The sequence below is a fragment of the Telmatherina bonti genome (assembly GCF_933228915.1).
Source record: "Telmatherina bonti genome assembly, chromosome: 7".
NCBI classification, from domain to species: domain Eukaryota; kingdom Metazoa; phylum Chordata; class Actinopteri; order Atheriniformes; family Telmatherinidae; genus Telmatherina; species Telmatherina bonti.
In genome coordinates this window covers 35,280,041-35,295,648 of record NC_136625.1, presented here as the reverse complement: position 1 = coordinate 35,295,648, position 15,608 = coordinate 35,280,041, and the positions used below count along the sequence as shown (strand labels likewise).

Here is a 15,608-nt window from a genome sequence, read left to right as displayed (position 1 = left end):
GTCTTTTCTTTAAACATGAAAGATGCTTTAAAGAACTCATTTATAAATGGTTTATTATGCATTTAAATAACTGCACAACAAGTGTTTTGGATATAAATATAAAGACTGTGAGCAGTGAAGCGAAAGCAGTAATTTTCCTTTCATTTGAGATTTATTTCATCTCATCAACAAAAAGTAAATGACATTCAGTGTCTTTGGTTAGGGGAAACTCCACCTTTTTGCGGCAGGTTTGCTTCCCATTGCACCACCAGATGGCAGATTTGTTCTTCCCACTTTGACATGAGCATCACCAACCCCCTTAAAGCTGGGGTAGGTAATGTTGCTGAGATACATTTTACTCTGGGTGAAGTGGTTCCTCGTCCTGATAGTAGTCTGTACATTTTGTAATCATGAACAATAAGAAATATAGTTAGACCCCTCAGTTTACTGTAAATCTGTAAAAACTCTGACCAATCCAAACATTCATTCATTCATTTTCTGAACCGCTTAATCCAATTCAGGGTTGTGGGGAAGCTGGAGCCTATCCCAGCTGGCTTTGGGCGACAGGCAGGGTACACCCTGGACAGCTCGCCAGTCCATCGCAGGGCCACACAGAGAGACGAACAACCACTCACGCTCACTCCTAGGGGCAATTTAGAGTAACCAATTAACCTATCATGCATGTCTTTGGATGGTGGGAGGAAGCTGGAGAACCTGGAGAGAACCCACGCATACACGAGGAGAACATGCAGACTCCACACAGAAAGGCCACTGACCAAAAAGGATTGAACCAGTGAACCTCTTGCTGTGAGGCCACAGTGCTAACCACTGTGCCACCGTGCAGCCCCAATCCAAACATTTGGACCCAAATAGAGTTGTTCATTTCTTTTATTTCGTAAGCTTCTTCTCCCAGCTCCCCTCCTCCCCCTCCAGCAGCGCATACCTGATAGCCACACCCTGCATATAAACAGCGTGTTAGGATGAAAATACAAAGTAGTGAAGAAGGAACTCGGAAGGCAAACATGGCTGAGAAAATGCAGGAATGATTTCCCGACCCGGCTCGGTTTATTTTTAAAAAATCCTTGGATCACGCAAGGAGCAAAACCAGAGGGGGAGGAGCCAAGACAGGGCACCACTTTCACATCTTGCTAGCTCCCCAACATTACCTACCCCAGCTTTAATACCACTTAAATATAACATACAATATAACCCCATTCCCAGTCTTCCCATATCATATGAATACACAGCTCAAATACTGAACTTGTAAAAAACAACAACAAAATAAGAATTTTCAAATATTTGCCTCCATTGTTTGGGCAAAGCAGCACCACAGATGTGGTCATGTAGCAGTAAAACACAGTGATACTCTTCATTTCTTGCCTTTTTCTGTTTTTGTTTTTTTTTTTAATTAGTTTTTGCTTCATTGAAGTCCATCAAGCCAAAGTCTTGGTAACAGTTTGTAGAGTCCTGCTCCGTCTGTTAGGTGGTGTAGCTCCCAGAGCTCCCAGATTACACCTTGGTGGAGCTAATGCTGCTGCTGGCAGGTTTGCCCTGGTAGCTGTACAGAAATGTGGCAGCGATAACCAGCACTGCCCCGAAGAAAAACAGCCTGGAGAAGAAGCAGGAAGAGAATGAAAAACATTACAATACAACAGAAGAATCGTATATAAAGTTATTTCTGTGTTAGGAAGATTACCCAGTAGGGTTGAAGTCCCTCAAAAGGAAATATGAAATGAGCGTTGAAAAGATGATTGACAGAGACGTGGCAAATCCTTTAAGGATGTTGTCCGCATATTTAATCACCACCGCAATCACCAGCCCGCCCAGAGCCTGTGGACAAAGATAATGCCTTCAAAATTCTCTCAGCTTGAAACCAGCAGCCACTGCTGCCGTTGTTCATTTTAACCACAACTTTACAAACATCTGTCAACAAAATGAACATAAGTTTATCGTCCACGATATCAGGTCCACCTGTTCAACCGCTTCTATGTACAAACATCTGATCTGCCAGTCACATGGCCGCAACTTGTTACAACATGCAGACATCAGAATGACAGACTTTGAACGTGGCATATTGTTGGTATTAATATTTACTGGATGTTCAAACAACCATCTCCAGTGTTTCCATAGAGGGTCTGAAGAAGGGAAAATATCCAGCGAGCAGCAGTTGTCTGGACCAGAATGTCTTGTTAGAGGAGACTGGAGAGACTGGTTGGAGATGATGGCTAGCAGATGGTCTCCAGCAGCAGAAGACCACAGCGGGTTCCCTCCTGTCAGTAAGAACAGGAAACTGAGGCTACAATTCCCACAGACTCACCAGAACTGGACAATAGAAGATGGAGAAACGTTGCTGGTCTGATGAGTCTCCAGTTCAGCTCCACATTCACATGGTAGGATCAGAATCTGCTGGAAACATCATGACAACATGGATCCATCCTGAGTCCTGCTGCTGACCATGTCCATCCCTTTATGAGTAGTGTAGCATCTTCTGATGGAAACTTCCAGCAGGATGATGCACCATGTCACAAAGCTCACATCATCTTCACCATGACGATGAGTTCACTGTCCTCCAACGGCCTCCACAGTCACCAGATCTACATCCAGCAGAGCAGCTTTGGGACGTGGTGGAACGGGAGATTCTCATCATGATGAGGTGGAACGGGAGATTTTCATGGTGTTGAGGTGGAACGGGAGATTCTCATCATGATGAGGTGGAACGGGAGATTTTCATGGTGTTGAGGTGGAACGGGAAATTCTCATCATGATGAGGTGGAACGGGAGATTCTCATCATGATGAGGTGGAACGGGAGATTCTCATGGTGATGAGGTGGAACGGGAGACTCTCATCATGATGTGGTGGGACGGGAGATTCTCATGGTGATGAGGTGGAACGGGAGACTCTCATAATGATGTGGTGGGACGGGAGATTCTCATGGTGATGAGGTGGAACGGGAGATTCTCATGGTGATGAGGTGGAACGGGAGATTCTCATCATGATGAGGTGGAACGGGAGATTCTCATGGTGATGAGGTGGAACAGGAGATTCTCATCATGATGAGGTGGAGCGGGAGATTCTCATCATGATGAGGTGGAACGGGAGATTCTCATCATGATGTGGTGGAACGGGAGATTCTCATCATGATGTGGTGGAACGGGAGACTCTCATCATGATGAGGTGGAACGGGAGATTCTCATGGTGATGAGGTGGAACGGGAGATTCTCATCATGATGAGGTGGAACGGGACATTTTCATGGTGTTGAGGTGGAACGGGAGACTCTCATCATGATGAGGCGGAACGGGAGATTCTCATCGTGATGAGGTGGAACGGGAGATTCTCATGGTGATGAGGTGGAACGGGAGATTCTCATCATGATGAGGTGGAACGGGAGATTCTCATGGTGATGAGGTGGAACGGGAGATTCTCATGGTGATGAGGTGGAATGGGAGACTCTCATGGTGATGAGGTGGAACGGGAGATTCTCATCGTGATGAGGTGGAACGGGAGATTCTCATGGTGATGTGGTGGAACGGGAGATTCTCATCATGATGAGGTGGAACGGGAGATTCTCATCGTGATGAGGTGGAACGGGAGATTCTCATCGTGATGAGGTGGAACGGGAGATTCTCATGGTGATGAGGTGGAACGGGAGATTCTCATGGTGATGTGGTGGAACGGGAGATTCTCATGGTGATGTGGTGGAACGGGAGATTCTCATGGTGATGATGTGGAACGGGAGATTCTCATGGTGATGTGGTGGAACTGTGAGATTCTCATGGTGATGAGGTGGAACGGGAGATTCTCATGGTGATGAGGTGGAACGGGAGATTCTCATGGTGATGAGTTGGAACGGGAGATTCTCATGGTGATGAGGTGGAACGGGAGACTCATGATGATGTGGTGGAACGGGAGATTCTCATGGTGATGAGGTGGAACGGGAGATTCTCATCATGATGAGGTGGAACGGGAGATTCTCATCATGATGAGGTGGAACGGGAGATTCTCATGGTGATGAGGTGGAATGGGAGATTCTCATCATGATGAGGTGGAACGGCAGATTCTCATGGTGATGAGGTGGAACGGGAGATTCTCATGATTAGGTGGATTGGGAGATTCTCATGGTGATGATGTGGAACGGGAGATTCTCATGGTGATGAGGTGGAATGGGAGACTCTCATGGTGATGAGGTGGAACGGGAGATTCTCATGATTAGGTGGATTGGGAGATTCTCATGGTGATGATGTGGAACGGGAGATTCTCATGGTGATGAGGTGGAATGGGAGACTCTCATGGTGATGAGGTGGAACGGGAGATTCTCATCGTGATGAGGTGGAACGGGAGATTCTCATGGTGATGTGGTGGAACGGGAGATTCTCATCGTGATGAGGTGGAACGGGAGATTCTCATCGTGATGAGGTGGAACGGGAGATTCTCATCGTGATGAGGTGGAACGGGAGATTCTCATGGTGATGTGGTGGAACGGGAGATTCTCATGGTGATGTGGTGGAACGGGAGATTCTCATGGTGATGATGTGGAACGGGAGATTCTCATGGTGATGTGGTGGAACTGTGAGATTCTCATGGTGATGAGGTGGAACGGGAGATTCTCATGGTGATGAGGTGGAACGGGAGATTCTCATGGTGATGAGGTGGAACGGGAGATTCTCATGGTGATGAGGTGGAACGGGAGACTCATGATGATGTGGTGGAACGGGAGATTCTCATGGTGATGAGGTGGAACGGGAGATTCTCATCATGATGAGGTGGAACGGGAGATTCTCATCATGATGAGGTGGAACGGGAGATTCTCATGGTGATGAGGTGGAATGGGAGATTCTCATCATGATGAGGTGGAACGGCAGATTCTCATGGTGATGAGGTGGAACGGGAGACTCTCATCATGATGAGGTGGAACGGGAGATTCTCATCATGATGAGGTGGAACGGGAGATTCTCATGGTGATGAGGTGGAACGGGAGATTCTCATGATTAGGTGGATTGGGAGATTCTCATCATGATGAGGTGGAACGGGAGATTCTCATGGTGATGAGGTGGAACGAGAGATTCTCATCATGATGAGGTGGAACGGGAGATTCTCATGGTGATGAGGTGGAACAGGAGATTCTCATCATGATGAGGTGGAACGGGAGATTCTCATCATGATGTGGTGGAACGGGAGATTCTCATCATGATGTGGTGGAACGGGAGACTCTCATCATGATGAGGTGGAACGGGAGATTCTCATGGTGATGAGGTGGAACAGGAGATTCTCATCATGATGAGGTGGAGCGGGAGATTCTCATCATGATGAGGTGGAACGGGAGATTCTCATCATGATGTGGTGGAACGGGAGATTCTCATCATGATGTGGTGGAACGGGAGACTCTCATCATGATGAGGTGGAACGGGAGATTCTCATGGTGATGAGGTGGAACGGGAGATTCTCATCATGATGAGGTGGAACGGGAGACTCTCATCATGATGAGGTGGAACGGGAGATTCTCATGGTGATGAGGTGGAACGGGAGATTCTCATCATGATGAGGTGGAACGGGAGATTCTCATCATGATGAGGTGGAACGGGAGATTCTCATCATGATGAGGTGGAACGGGACATTTTCATGGTGTTGAGGTGGAACGGGAGACTCTCATCATGATGAGGCGGAACGGGAGATTCTCATGGTGATGAGGTGGAACGGGAGATTGAAGGAGTTTTGAAGGAAAAGGGGGTCTAACCAGCTACGAGCAAGGTGGACCTGATAAAGTGGACAATAAGTGTAGACCATAAAGTGAGAATGAACTACAAACCTGCAGTAGTATAACTGTGCAGGTAATTGCGCTGTAGCCCTGAAACATTCCTGATTTCATCACGCTGTGGCCGTCATACGCCATCATTCCTATAAAGCCAAACACAAAGCTGAACACACCTAAAAAGGAACAAAAGAGAGCAGCGGTGAAATGTTTGTCAGAGCAGTTTAACAGCCATGTAGTAATCCTGCCACCTCTGCCCTGAAATGTCACAAAGTAGACACATCCCTTTTCTCCTCAATGTGAACATGAATTAAACCAGAAAACCCTTCAAGGTGAAAAACCTGTTTTGTCACACCTAACGCTGGTACTGTTCATTGGAACAGACACAAAAGGACAGACAACAGAGACGTTGAAGCTTAATTCAGTTGTGACCCAGTTATCAAGCCAGGTGGTTATCTTAGGCGAAGTCACCTTGATGCCGCGAAGAACATGGCAGTGAAATACAAAGTATTTAACATGTTATACTGAAGCTCAAGACTTTGATTTTTTCTGATTAATTAAATTTAGGTTCAGTGGTGGATTTCACAGGGTTGATTTTTACCTGAGTTTGTAGGTGGCATTGCTTTTTTATGATTATATTCTATTGCTCATTTTTCATTTTTGCATTTCTCACAAAATAACAGATTCTTTATAGGTGAACACACATCATTTCGGCCTGACACACACTCACCCAGTTGGATGTTTCGGACCCACACGCTCTGCTTTGTCTCCTTCAGGATCCTCTCAAAGTAAACTCCAGCAAAACCGCTGGACACGCAGGCCATCAGCACAGCTATGAGTCCCACAAACTGGGAGCCGGCCGTCACGATCTTCTGCTCCACGTCTTCTCCAGAATCTGCAGGCCACTAAAGAGGGAAACATGGATAACAACACCCAGGAGGAGTGAACATCCATATTCACAGACCTTTTACAACCCCCCACCTGCCGCATGCTGAAACTATGCTTGGCTTTATTATATTTTTTGCTGCTTCTCATTACAAAAGATGAATCCTGGCTGGTCCATAGTTAAGTTATCCAAATACAGTCTTACTTTTATTCTTTTCTTTTGTCACAATAAGAAGAAATCATCTGCATCGTGGCCTTTACTAGACATGTCCCTCTTTCTTGCCACATTTGCCAGCTCATCAGAGGGGATCCTGAGCCGTTCCCTGGCCAGTTGAGAGATATAATCACACCTGGACGTCTCCATGGTGAAAAGACCAAGAAGATGTCCAGGAGGCATCCTAACCAGATATCTCAACCACCTCATCTGACTCCTCTCAATGAGGAAGAGCAGCGGCTCTACTCTGAGCCCCTCCTGGATGACCGAGCTTCTCACCCTATCTCTGAAGGAGAGCCGCCACCCTGCATAGGAAACTCATTTCAGCCGCCTGTATTTGCCATCTTGTTCTTTCAGTCACTACACACACAGTGACCGTGCAAACTTAGCATTTTACCAAAAACTCCGGTTTTATATAAATTAAACGCCCAAAATTATTTCCACACCTAGTTTAGCTATATTTGTTGGAAAAGTTGGAGAACTTAGCTCAGTTCCTTGCAAAAAACATGGTATTAATTCTTTGTATTTTAACATAGGTAATATTGTTGGGTGGGAAGGGAGAAAAACAAACAAAGAAAAAACAAAAAAACAGCCTGTAGCATTTCATGTAAGAACCTGCGTCCAAATGGACAGTGTACCAGTACCTTCCTACAAAGTCCTCTACTGTTTGATTTCATGCTTTTTGTTCTCACTCATATGTAAGTCGCTTTGGATAAATGATTGTAGAATAGAATAGAATTTTAAAAATTAAGTGAATAGACCTCACTCGTCTCTTTGTGGACAGGTGCTGGCTCTGAAAAGTCAAAGCTTGGGGACCCCCAAAGGTCCAGGGATCCCAGGTTAGAAAGCACTGATCTACACTATTTACAAAAGGTTTAGAGATATTTTCCTTTTTGTATATCAGCGTGAATCTAAAATATAACATTTACGGGTGGACTTGATTTAATTTCTCTAACCTTTAAACCTCAAACACAATTCTGTATGTTTTACCCATAAGATGAATATTCCCAACTTTTTGTGAGCAGTGAATGCGTTGGCTTTTGCTTGTTACCTGCACCAGAGCAACTCCAGCCATGAGGAGGAGCAGGGAGAGCCACTGGTTGAGGCCCAGCTTCTTCCCGAGCATGGAGACGGAGAACAGCGCTGTGGTGAGGATCTTCAGCTGATATGTGACCTGTACACACCAGAGACACATATGACCACATGTTCACCAGCAGGTTTGTGTGAACATATATGGGCAGAATAAGTTTTAGCATGGAAAACATACAAATAACTAGTCTGGATGACATAAACTTGGCTTCCAGCACATTTAAGAGTTATTTTGGACTAAAATCTGACCTTAAACTCATAATAAGAACTCATAAACTCTAATTCTAATACTAATAAATATGTTATTTAGCCAAAATGAGGAACATCCTGTCTAGTTCATGTACTTGGTACTTTCAGATTTAACTGCTGAAAAATTCAAAGTAGAATTTACATTTTTCTCCTTGCATATAAAATTTTTAGAAACCAAGCTCCACTGGATTGTAAATGTCTCATAGTTCCACATTTTCCCAAACAGAGCACTGTAATCTCAGAAAACAGGCTTACTTGTGGTTCGTGGAGTCTCTTAAACCAGAGTAGGGGGCAGAACTTTTAGTTGTCACATCCTTCTCCATTGAACCAGCTCCCAGCATGGCTTCTGATTAAAGACACCATCTCTACCTTTAATACCAGCTTAATCTAAAGTGGGATAAAATGGCAGCATATCTAAAGTTTAGATATGCTGCCATAAACTCAGGCTGCCAGAGGACGTCCCATTATGCACTCGGCTCTTCTATGCTCACTTTAACCTTCATGCATGAATATCTCACGCTGTCGTTGTTGCTCTTTTTTTGTTTTCTGTAGTGGAAATTTCATATTGTTTCCTACTGAATGTGGTATTTCATGTTACATGTATTCACATATATGTAATTATGGAAATATTTATACATTAGTTCACTTTTTATGTTAAAAGGTTTTCTCTTTGTGTATTCCTAATCTAAGCTCGGGTCGACCTAAACTACTTTCTAAAGGGACACTGTCTATCAACTATTTGCTTGATCGTTTTCATTGACGTAAAGCATGCATGGTGACCTGTGATGACAAGTTACTACCCATAAGGAACTACTCAGAGAGACGTAGTTTATGTCTTAGAAGGTTTAATCTCTTCCATCTGAAGAGGGACCTCTATGTGATGAGAGGTGCCAGAGAGTCTGGATTTATGACGACTCAATGACGTCTTTCTTACTAAGGTTTAAAAGAGGTTCTTATCTGCTCTCAGATCAGATCCCCCCCCCCCCGACAGAGTTCTGCTCCATCGGACTTCGGAATGGTTTCTTCAATTGGTTCCGGTTCAGATGGAGGTTTTCCTTCCTGCATCTGGTTCAGATGAAGGTTTTCCTTCCTGGTTGTGGGTCTGGTGGAGGTTTTCCTTCCTGGTTCTAGTTCAGATTAAGGTTTTCCTTCCTGGTTCTGGTTCAGATGGAGGTTTTCCTTCCTGGTTCTGGTTCAGATGGAGGTTTTCCTTCCTGGTTCTGGTTCAGATGGAGGTTTTCCTTCCTGGTTCTGGTTCAAATGGAGGTTTTTTCTTCCTGGATCTGGTTCAGATGGAGGTTTTCCTTCCTGGTTCTGGTTCAGATGGAGGTTTTCCTTCCTGGTTCTGGTTCAGATGGAGGTTTTCCTTCCTGGTTCTGGTTCAGATGGAGGTTTTCCTTCCTGGTTCTGGTTCAAATGGAGGTTTTTTCTTCCTGGATCTGGTTCAGATGGAGGTTTTCCTTCCTGGTTCTGGTTCAGATGGAGGTTTTTCTTCCTGGTTGTGGGTCTGGTGGAGGTTTTCCTTCCTGGTTCTGGTTCAGGTTAAGGTTTTCCTTCCTGGATCTGGTTCAGATGGAGGTTTTTTCTTCCTGGTTCAGGTTCAGATGGAGGTTTTTCTTCCTGGTTGTGGGTCTGGTGGAGGTTTTCCTTCCTGGTTTTGGTTCAGATTAAGGTTTTCCTTCCTGGTTCTGGTTCAGATTAAGGTTTTCCTTCCTGGTTCTGGTTCAGATTAAGGTTTTCCTTCCTGGTTGTGGGTCTGGTGGAGGTTTTCCTTCCTGGTTCTGGTTCAGATTAAGGTTTTCCTTCCTGGTTCTGGTTCAGATGGAGGTTTTCCTTCCTGGTTCTGGTTCAGATGGAGGTTTTCCTTCCTGGTTCTGGTTCAGATGGAGGTTTTCCTTCCTGGATCTGGTTCAGATGGAGGTTTTTTCTTCCTGGTTCTGGTTCATATGGAGGTTTTTTCTTCCTGGTTCAGGTTCAGATGGAGGTTTTTCTTCCTGGTTGTGGGTCTGGTGGAGGTTTTGCTCTCCACCGTCCTCTTTTAGCAGTTCCAGATGGAGGATCGTATCAAAGAAAAGTTAAATAAGAAATGCCCATTTTTAGTTAAAACTCCAATATTCTGCCACATCTGCTGAACAGAAGCTGATAAAAACTCATGAAACGAAAAAATATGGAAGCTTAAATTTCATGTCTCACATAGTCCAGTAACTCTCCTCCCCCCTCCTAACATAATGACTTCCTGTAGACAAGTCTGTACTCTCAAGCCTGAAAGAAACCCAACTCATTCAGTGACACACAGTGAATTTGCAGCTGCATGTATGTAACCTGATAAGTGGCTGCATCCAGGTTGGACAAGGCAACATAGAGCAGATTGTTTTGCAGCGTGTAGATCCCCGCAGGCACGGCCAGCTTCATGGTCTCCACAGGCTTCTTCACAATCTCCTCCTTCAGCAGCAGGTTCATGGCACGCAAGCTGAAATCTGACAGAGAAAACACTGATGGTAGTTAAATTCAATGTGTTGAAAAGACAAGGTAGCTTTCATATAGAGTTGTTCTGTCAGATCAGATAATTAATGATTCATAGGTAAGTCGCACACACATTCCCTCTCTTTCTCACTCACTGTTCTCCATGAAGACAAGGCAGGTGCATGCAAAGATCTTGAGCACTTCAGCTGACACCACAGCAGAGGAAGCCAGGTATCGAGGACCGTCCTCCTTCAGTGTACGGGAGTAGCGCATTGTGAGCACCAGTGAGGTGGTCTGCAGCACCAACACCCCTAGCGACAGGTACTTTAGCCTCGAGGAGTGTGATGAGACCATTTTGGGGAGCCCTTCTTCTGTGTTAACAAGCAACGGATGAGTCTTGAGGATGGACACAAGACAAATGAGACAGATTCAGTCAGAGGAAAAGTAGGTCTGCCTGGTTTTGCCACTCAGCCTAAGTTTGTCCTCCCAACAAGCTCAACTGGTCTCTGTCCAAGAGAGATCATCTGTTGGACAGCCCGGGCTAAACTTCAAACTGCACTTAAAGATACATTTTTAACCCAAATCAAAATGTAAATGCCAGAAAAATGCAATTCAATAATCAAAAACTGTTTCTAATGGGACCCAATCACTTTATTAAAAGACTTATTATGCTTTTATTCTCTAGAATGAGCTATTTATGTCTACTTAACGTAGGACCACATACCTGACAGCCACCATATTTGTGCAACCAGTTTAACGAATGGACAAAGAACTCAGTGTATGAAGTGAGAAGCCTCTGAGTTTTAAAACTGCAGTACCAGCTTTATTAGATAGGTGCTAGAACATTGTTTGGGATGAGTATTGCCTTGAATGAACCATAGAAGAAAATAGAACACATTAGAGGTGGTCTTTAGGCACATCAAGATTTAATTAATTTGATTCCGATAGTCTTGATCAGATTAGACAACAATTACGGATGCATCTTTTTCCCCTGTGTGACTCGACTACAACTACTTTTATAGTGAACATGTGAACCATTGTTTCTCATGCTCATTGTGACAAACATCAAAGAAAACTTTTATTTCCTCCACATAAGAGCAAAACATGCAGCTGCGTCAGATCCTTGCAGTCTTGGGTTGATCACATTTCTAACTTTTACCAGCTTTTTACATATATGACAATAAATTTCTAAATAGGGTGGATTGCCCTCTCCGGGTCGGGAGTCAGGTCCTGCCTCAAGTGGAGGAGTTCAAATTTCTCGTATACAGGCGGCTTTTGTTTTGGTTGCGTTTATCCCCAATGCCTTGTGTTGAAGCCATAATATCCTCCACATTGTAGTCCATTTCCTGCATTTTGTTCATTTGAAGCTACGCTATGCTTTTTGATATGCATCCGAGTTTGTTTTTTCAAGCAAATGAAGCCAAGCAGAGAAGCTGGAGTATTTCCACACAGTAGCCTTAAACAGAGAGGGTCAGATTTGACGCTCAACCATCTTTGTTATGTGCACACCACAGACTACACTTTCCCCTTTTTGTGTTCCTCAACATTTTGTCTTTAATAATTAAAGAATCAATTTTTAACATCTGCAATGGACTGGCGAGCTGTCCAGGGTGTACCTTGCCTTTTGCACAAAGACTGCTGGGATAGGTTCCAGCTTCCCCGGAATTGGATTAAGCGGTTAGGAAAATAAATGAACAATGAATTTTTACCATTTGTAAATCATGTCACAACTGTCTAGATTTGCATCACGACCAAGCGGCAACCTGCAGTAGTAGCCTTTGCAGAACTGCCAAAAACTTGCAGTTCCCCCTTCATCCACTAGGGGCTCCAAAACAGAGCAAATCCCCATAGACTCCCATGTTAAAAAGACCAACTTCACGGCAGAGATAAACATGTTTACAGCCTGGTTCAAAAATCCATTTTAGGTTTAATAGGTCAGGTTTACCTTCATGACAACTGTTGCGGTAGTCCTTTTTTTTTTTTTTTTTTTTATAACTCATCCATCCATCCATTTTCTGACACTTATCTGGGGTCAGGTTGGGGAGTGGGGGGCACCAGCCTAAGCAGGGAAGCCCACACTTCCCCTTCCCAGCCACATTTGCCAGCTCATTGGGGGATCCCAAGGTGTTCCCAGTCCACTCAAGAGATATAATGTCTCCAGCATGTCCTGGATCTCCCCCAGGGTCTCCTAACACAGGGACGTACGCGATGACACTACAGAGGTGTCCAGGAGGCATCCTAAGCAGATGCTCGAGGCACCTCAACTGGCTTCTCTGGATGTGGAGGAGCTGCGGCTCTACTCTGAGACCCTCTTGAATAACTAAGCTTTTCACATAGTCTCTGAGGATGTATTGACTTCAGGATAGTCCGCAAGACTCTGTCCGATTGGGGACTCGGCTCAGTTGTGGGGGGTGTATCCATTCAGACAGAGATCGCATTCACACTGCACTTTGGTCAAACGAGTCAAACCATTAGAATAATAAATCCACATTCCCACCAAAGACCCACCAAGACTCGTGTGAAGAAGAACTCTGTTGCGAGTTAAACATGGAGACGAAACTATGGCTGTTTTGGGTTTTTATTGTGTCTTATGCAAGTATACTGCAGAAATACTCTGCAACAATAGACGCAGTATGAACACCAGGCAAGGCAGAGGACCCTTAAAGCCATCACTATGTATTTACCCACAATGCAATGCTGCGTCGAATACAGAAAGTGACTGTTTTTTGTTTGTAGTCCTTTTCCTGTATTTGGTACGCTTGAAATGTGTCAAGACCTGCGTTTGTAAGCGGGCCGAGTCTGCTTCTTTGAGCCGAATCAGAATTCATTTGGCGCATTCACATTTCCCGAAATGAAGCAGACTTTCCCAGCAAACAGACTTGGATCTGAATCAAAAAGGCTGATGTGAATGTGCCCTCAGGGAGGGCCCGGCCACCTTAAGGAGGAAAATCATTTCAGCCATCTGTATGTGAAATCTGGTTCTGTAGGTCACAACCTACAGCTCATGACCATAGGTGAGGGTAGGAACATAGATCGACTGGTAAATCGAGAGCTTTGCTTTCTGGCTCAGCTCCTTCTTCACCACGACAGACCGGCGCGGAGGTACCGGAGTACGGGACAACCTGTACAAGGGGTCCAGTACTACATATTCCTGGAATACCCTTCACAGGAGTCCCTGGGGGATACAGTCGAACGCCTTCTCCACGTCCACAAAGCACATTTAGACTGGTTGGGCACATTCCCACGCCCCCTCCAGGACCCTGAAAAGAGTATTGGGTTGGTCCACTGTTCCAGACTCAGGATGAAAACCACACTTGGATCCTCTCTGGATCCCTGAATAGACCCTACCAGGGAAGCTGAGGATCATGATCCCCCTGGAGTTGGAGCACACCCTCCAACTACAAGGGGTCCTTGTCAGGGTGGCGAGGATGTGGGGACCCAAATGCAGAGATGGGATGCTTTATTTAAAAAAAAAACAACTTAACTGAAGGCAAACAACTTGGGGAGACTACCAGAAATGGATGAAACTAACAAGACCAGGTGAAAACTATGAACAGGAACAAAGACTACACAGTAAACAAGGCAAGGGGACTAAACAAGGAAAAACTACAAAATAATACAGGAAACTAGCACTAAAGACACAACACAAAACACATCATGACAGTCCTAACCAGGACCCAGAAATGACATTTTGCCACATGAAGACCAGTTTGAGCCCTTACAAGAAGGACTGGTCACAACAAAACCCCAGATCAAACAGGAAAAGACGCCAAAGATGGAATAAAAGAGAGAGAAGACAGACTGTCCTAAAAGGAAAACACTAATTCACTTTCCTAATGAACAGCTCGGCACTGTTAAGTTCAGCAAACACCAAGAATCACATAGTTAGACACACAGGTTTAACAGGATCAACAACTTTACTCAAATCCAAGCTCTGATCTTAACCACATCGTCCAGAGCTTCATCTCCTTACAGCATGACAGGTCTGCACATGTTCATTGTTTACACCCAAAATCTCCAGTATACACACACATCAACACACAGAAAAACACAGGTTAATGTGTAAGAGCTTGAGCACATTAAGTTAATCTACTTCTGCTTTCACTTTAACTTTGCAGAGAAAAAAGAAAGCAAACCATCTCCAGTGTGTGTGTGTGTGTGTGTGTGTGTGTGTGTGTGTGTATGTGTGTGTGTTTGTGCTTGTTCTTCACACATGGTCAGGAACAAACGGCAGAGTTAACAAATGGAACTTGATCATTACCAGTTTCATATTTCCGGCATCCTGGAAGTCTGAAGACAGACATTCTTCAGTCATCGGTCTTGTATTTCCTGAAGGAAGCATCTTCTCTCTCTCCAGCTTTGTGTTTAAGCTCCACTTTGCTCTCTCTGTCACCTCAACCACATGGCCTCAAAACCGAGCGGCTCCTCACACGGAGAGCAGATTAGTAAAACAGACTGACCACACGAAACCTTTGCTGCTGTGTCACTTCTGGAAGAGAGGCGCACAGAGCCGTGTTAGTGGTGGGAGGAGTTTAAGTAGCTTGTCCGTTTCAAGATAAACCGGCTGGGTTGGCTCAGATGGGCTCATTGCATTGTGTGCTTATTCTTTCCTTCCTCTCAATGCCACAGCCCTCGTATGGCTTTTGTTTACGTGGATCTGACCCAGCTTGTGTCTCCTCTCCACTCCCACTGTGAAGCCTCTTTTGTCCCCTGTTAATGACTGATTTGGTGGCAGAAATGTGAGAACCAGCATGTGAATCTTTAACTTTCTGCTCCAGTCATTTCAGGAAAGAAGTGTTTGCTGTTGCACACACTCTGCTGTACTGGAAAGAGGATGTACAACAAGCCGTGCTGACAGAACAGGAGGCGTGGTTTCCTCCACACTGACTTCCTTATGAGGCAGCTGAGCTCAGAGGAAGGGCTTGGCTACATAATCCTGCTCTGTGTGTTTGTGAGAATATACATGTTTCCCTAATAAACG

General features: G+C 44.8%; 1 protein-coding gene across 1 annotated transcript; it reads right to left on the bottom strand.

Annotated features, from left to right (window-relative positions):
- Positions 1-347: 347 nt before the first annotated feature.
- Positions 348-15,020, bottom strand: slc35a3b (solute carrier family 35 member A3b). Its single transcript, XM_079243362.1, has 8 exons — positions 14,889-15,020; positions 10,783-11,023; positions 10,487-10,641; positions 7,878-8,000; positions 6,458-6,632; positions 5,785-5,903; positions 1,676-1,809; positions 348-1,588 (listed from the first exon to the last, which is right to left on the bottom strand). Exons 1-8 carry the CDS (start codon positions 14,967-14,969, stop codon positions 1,489-1,491), a joined length of 1,128 nt encoding a protein of 375 aa, XP_079099488.1. The 5' UTR covers positions 14,970-15,020; the 3' UTR covers positions 348-1,488.
- Between the last annotated feature and the right edge of the window lie 588 nt (positions 15,021-15,608).

Excerpts from the sequence above, each read along its gene's own strand:
- slc35a3b (XM_079243362.1), bottom strand. The coding sequence starts at position 14,969 with ATGCTTCCTTCAGGAAATACAAGACCGATGACTGAAGAATGTCTGTCT. Across the intron at positions 11,024-14,888 it reads ATGCCGGAAATATGAAACTG|ACTCATCCGTTGCTTGTTAA; the intron begins GTAATGATCAAG and ends TCCATCCTCAAG. Across the intron at positions 1,810-5,784 it reads GCACAGTTATACTACTGCAG|GCTCTGGGCGGGCTGGTGAT; the intron begins GTTTGTAGTTCA and ends CTTTGTCCACAG.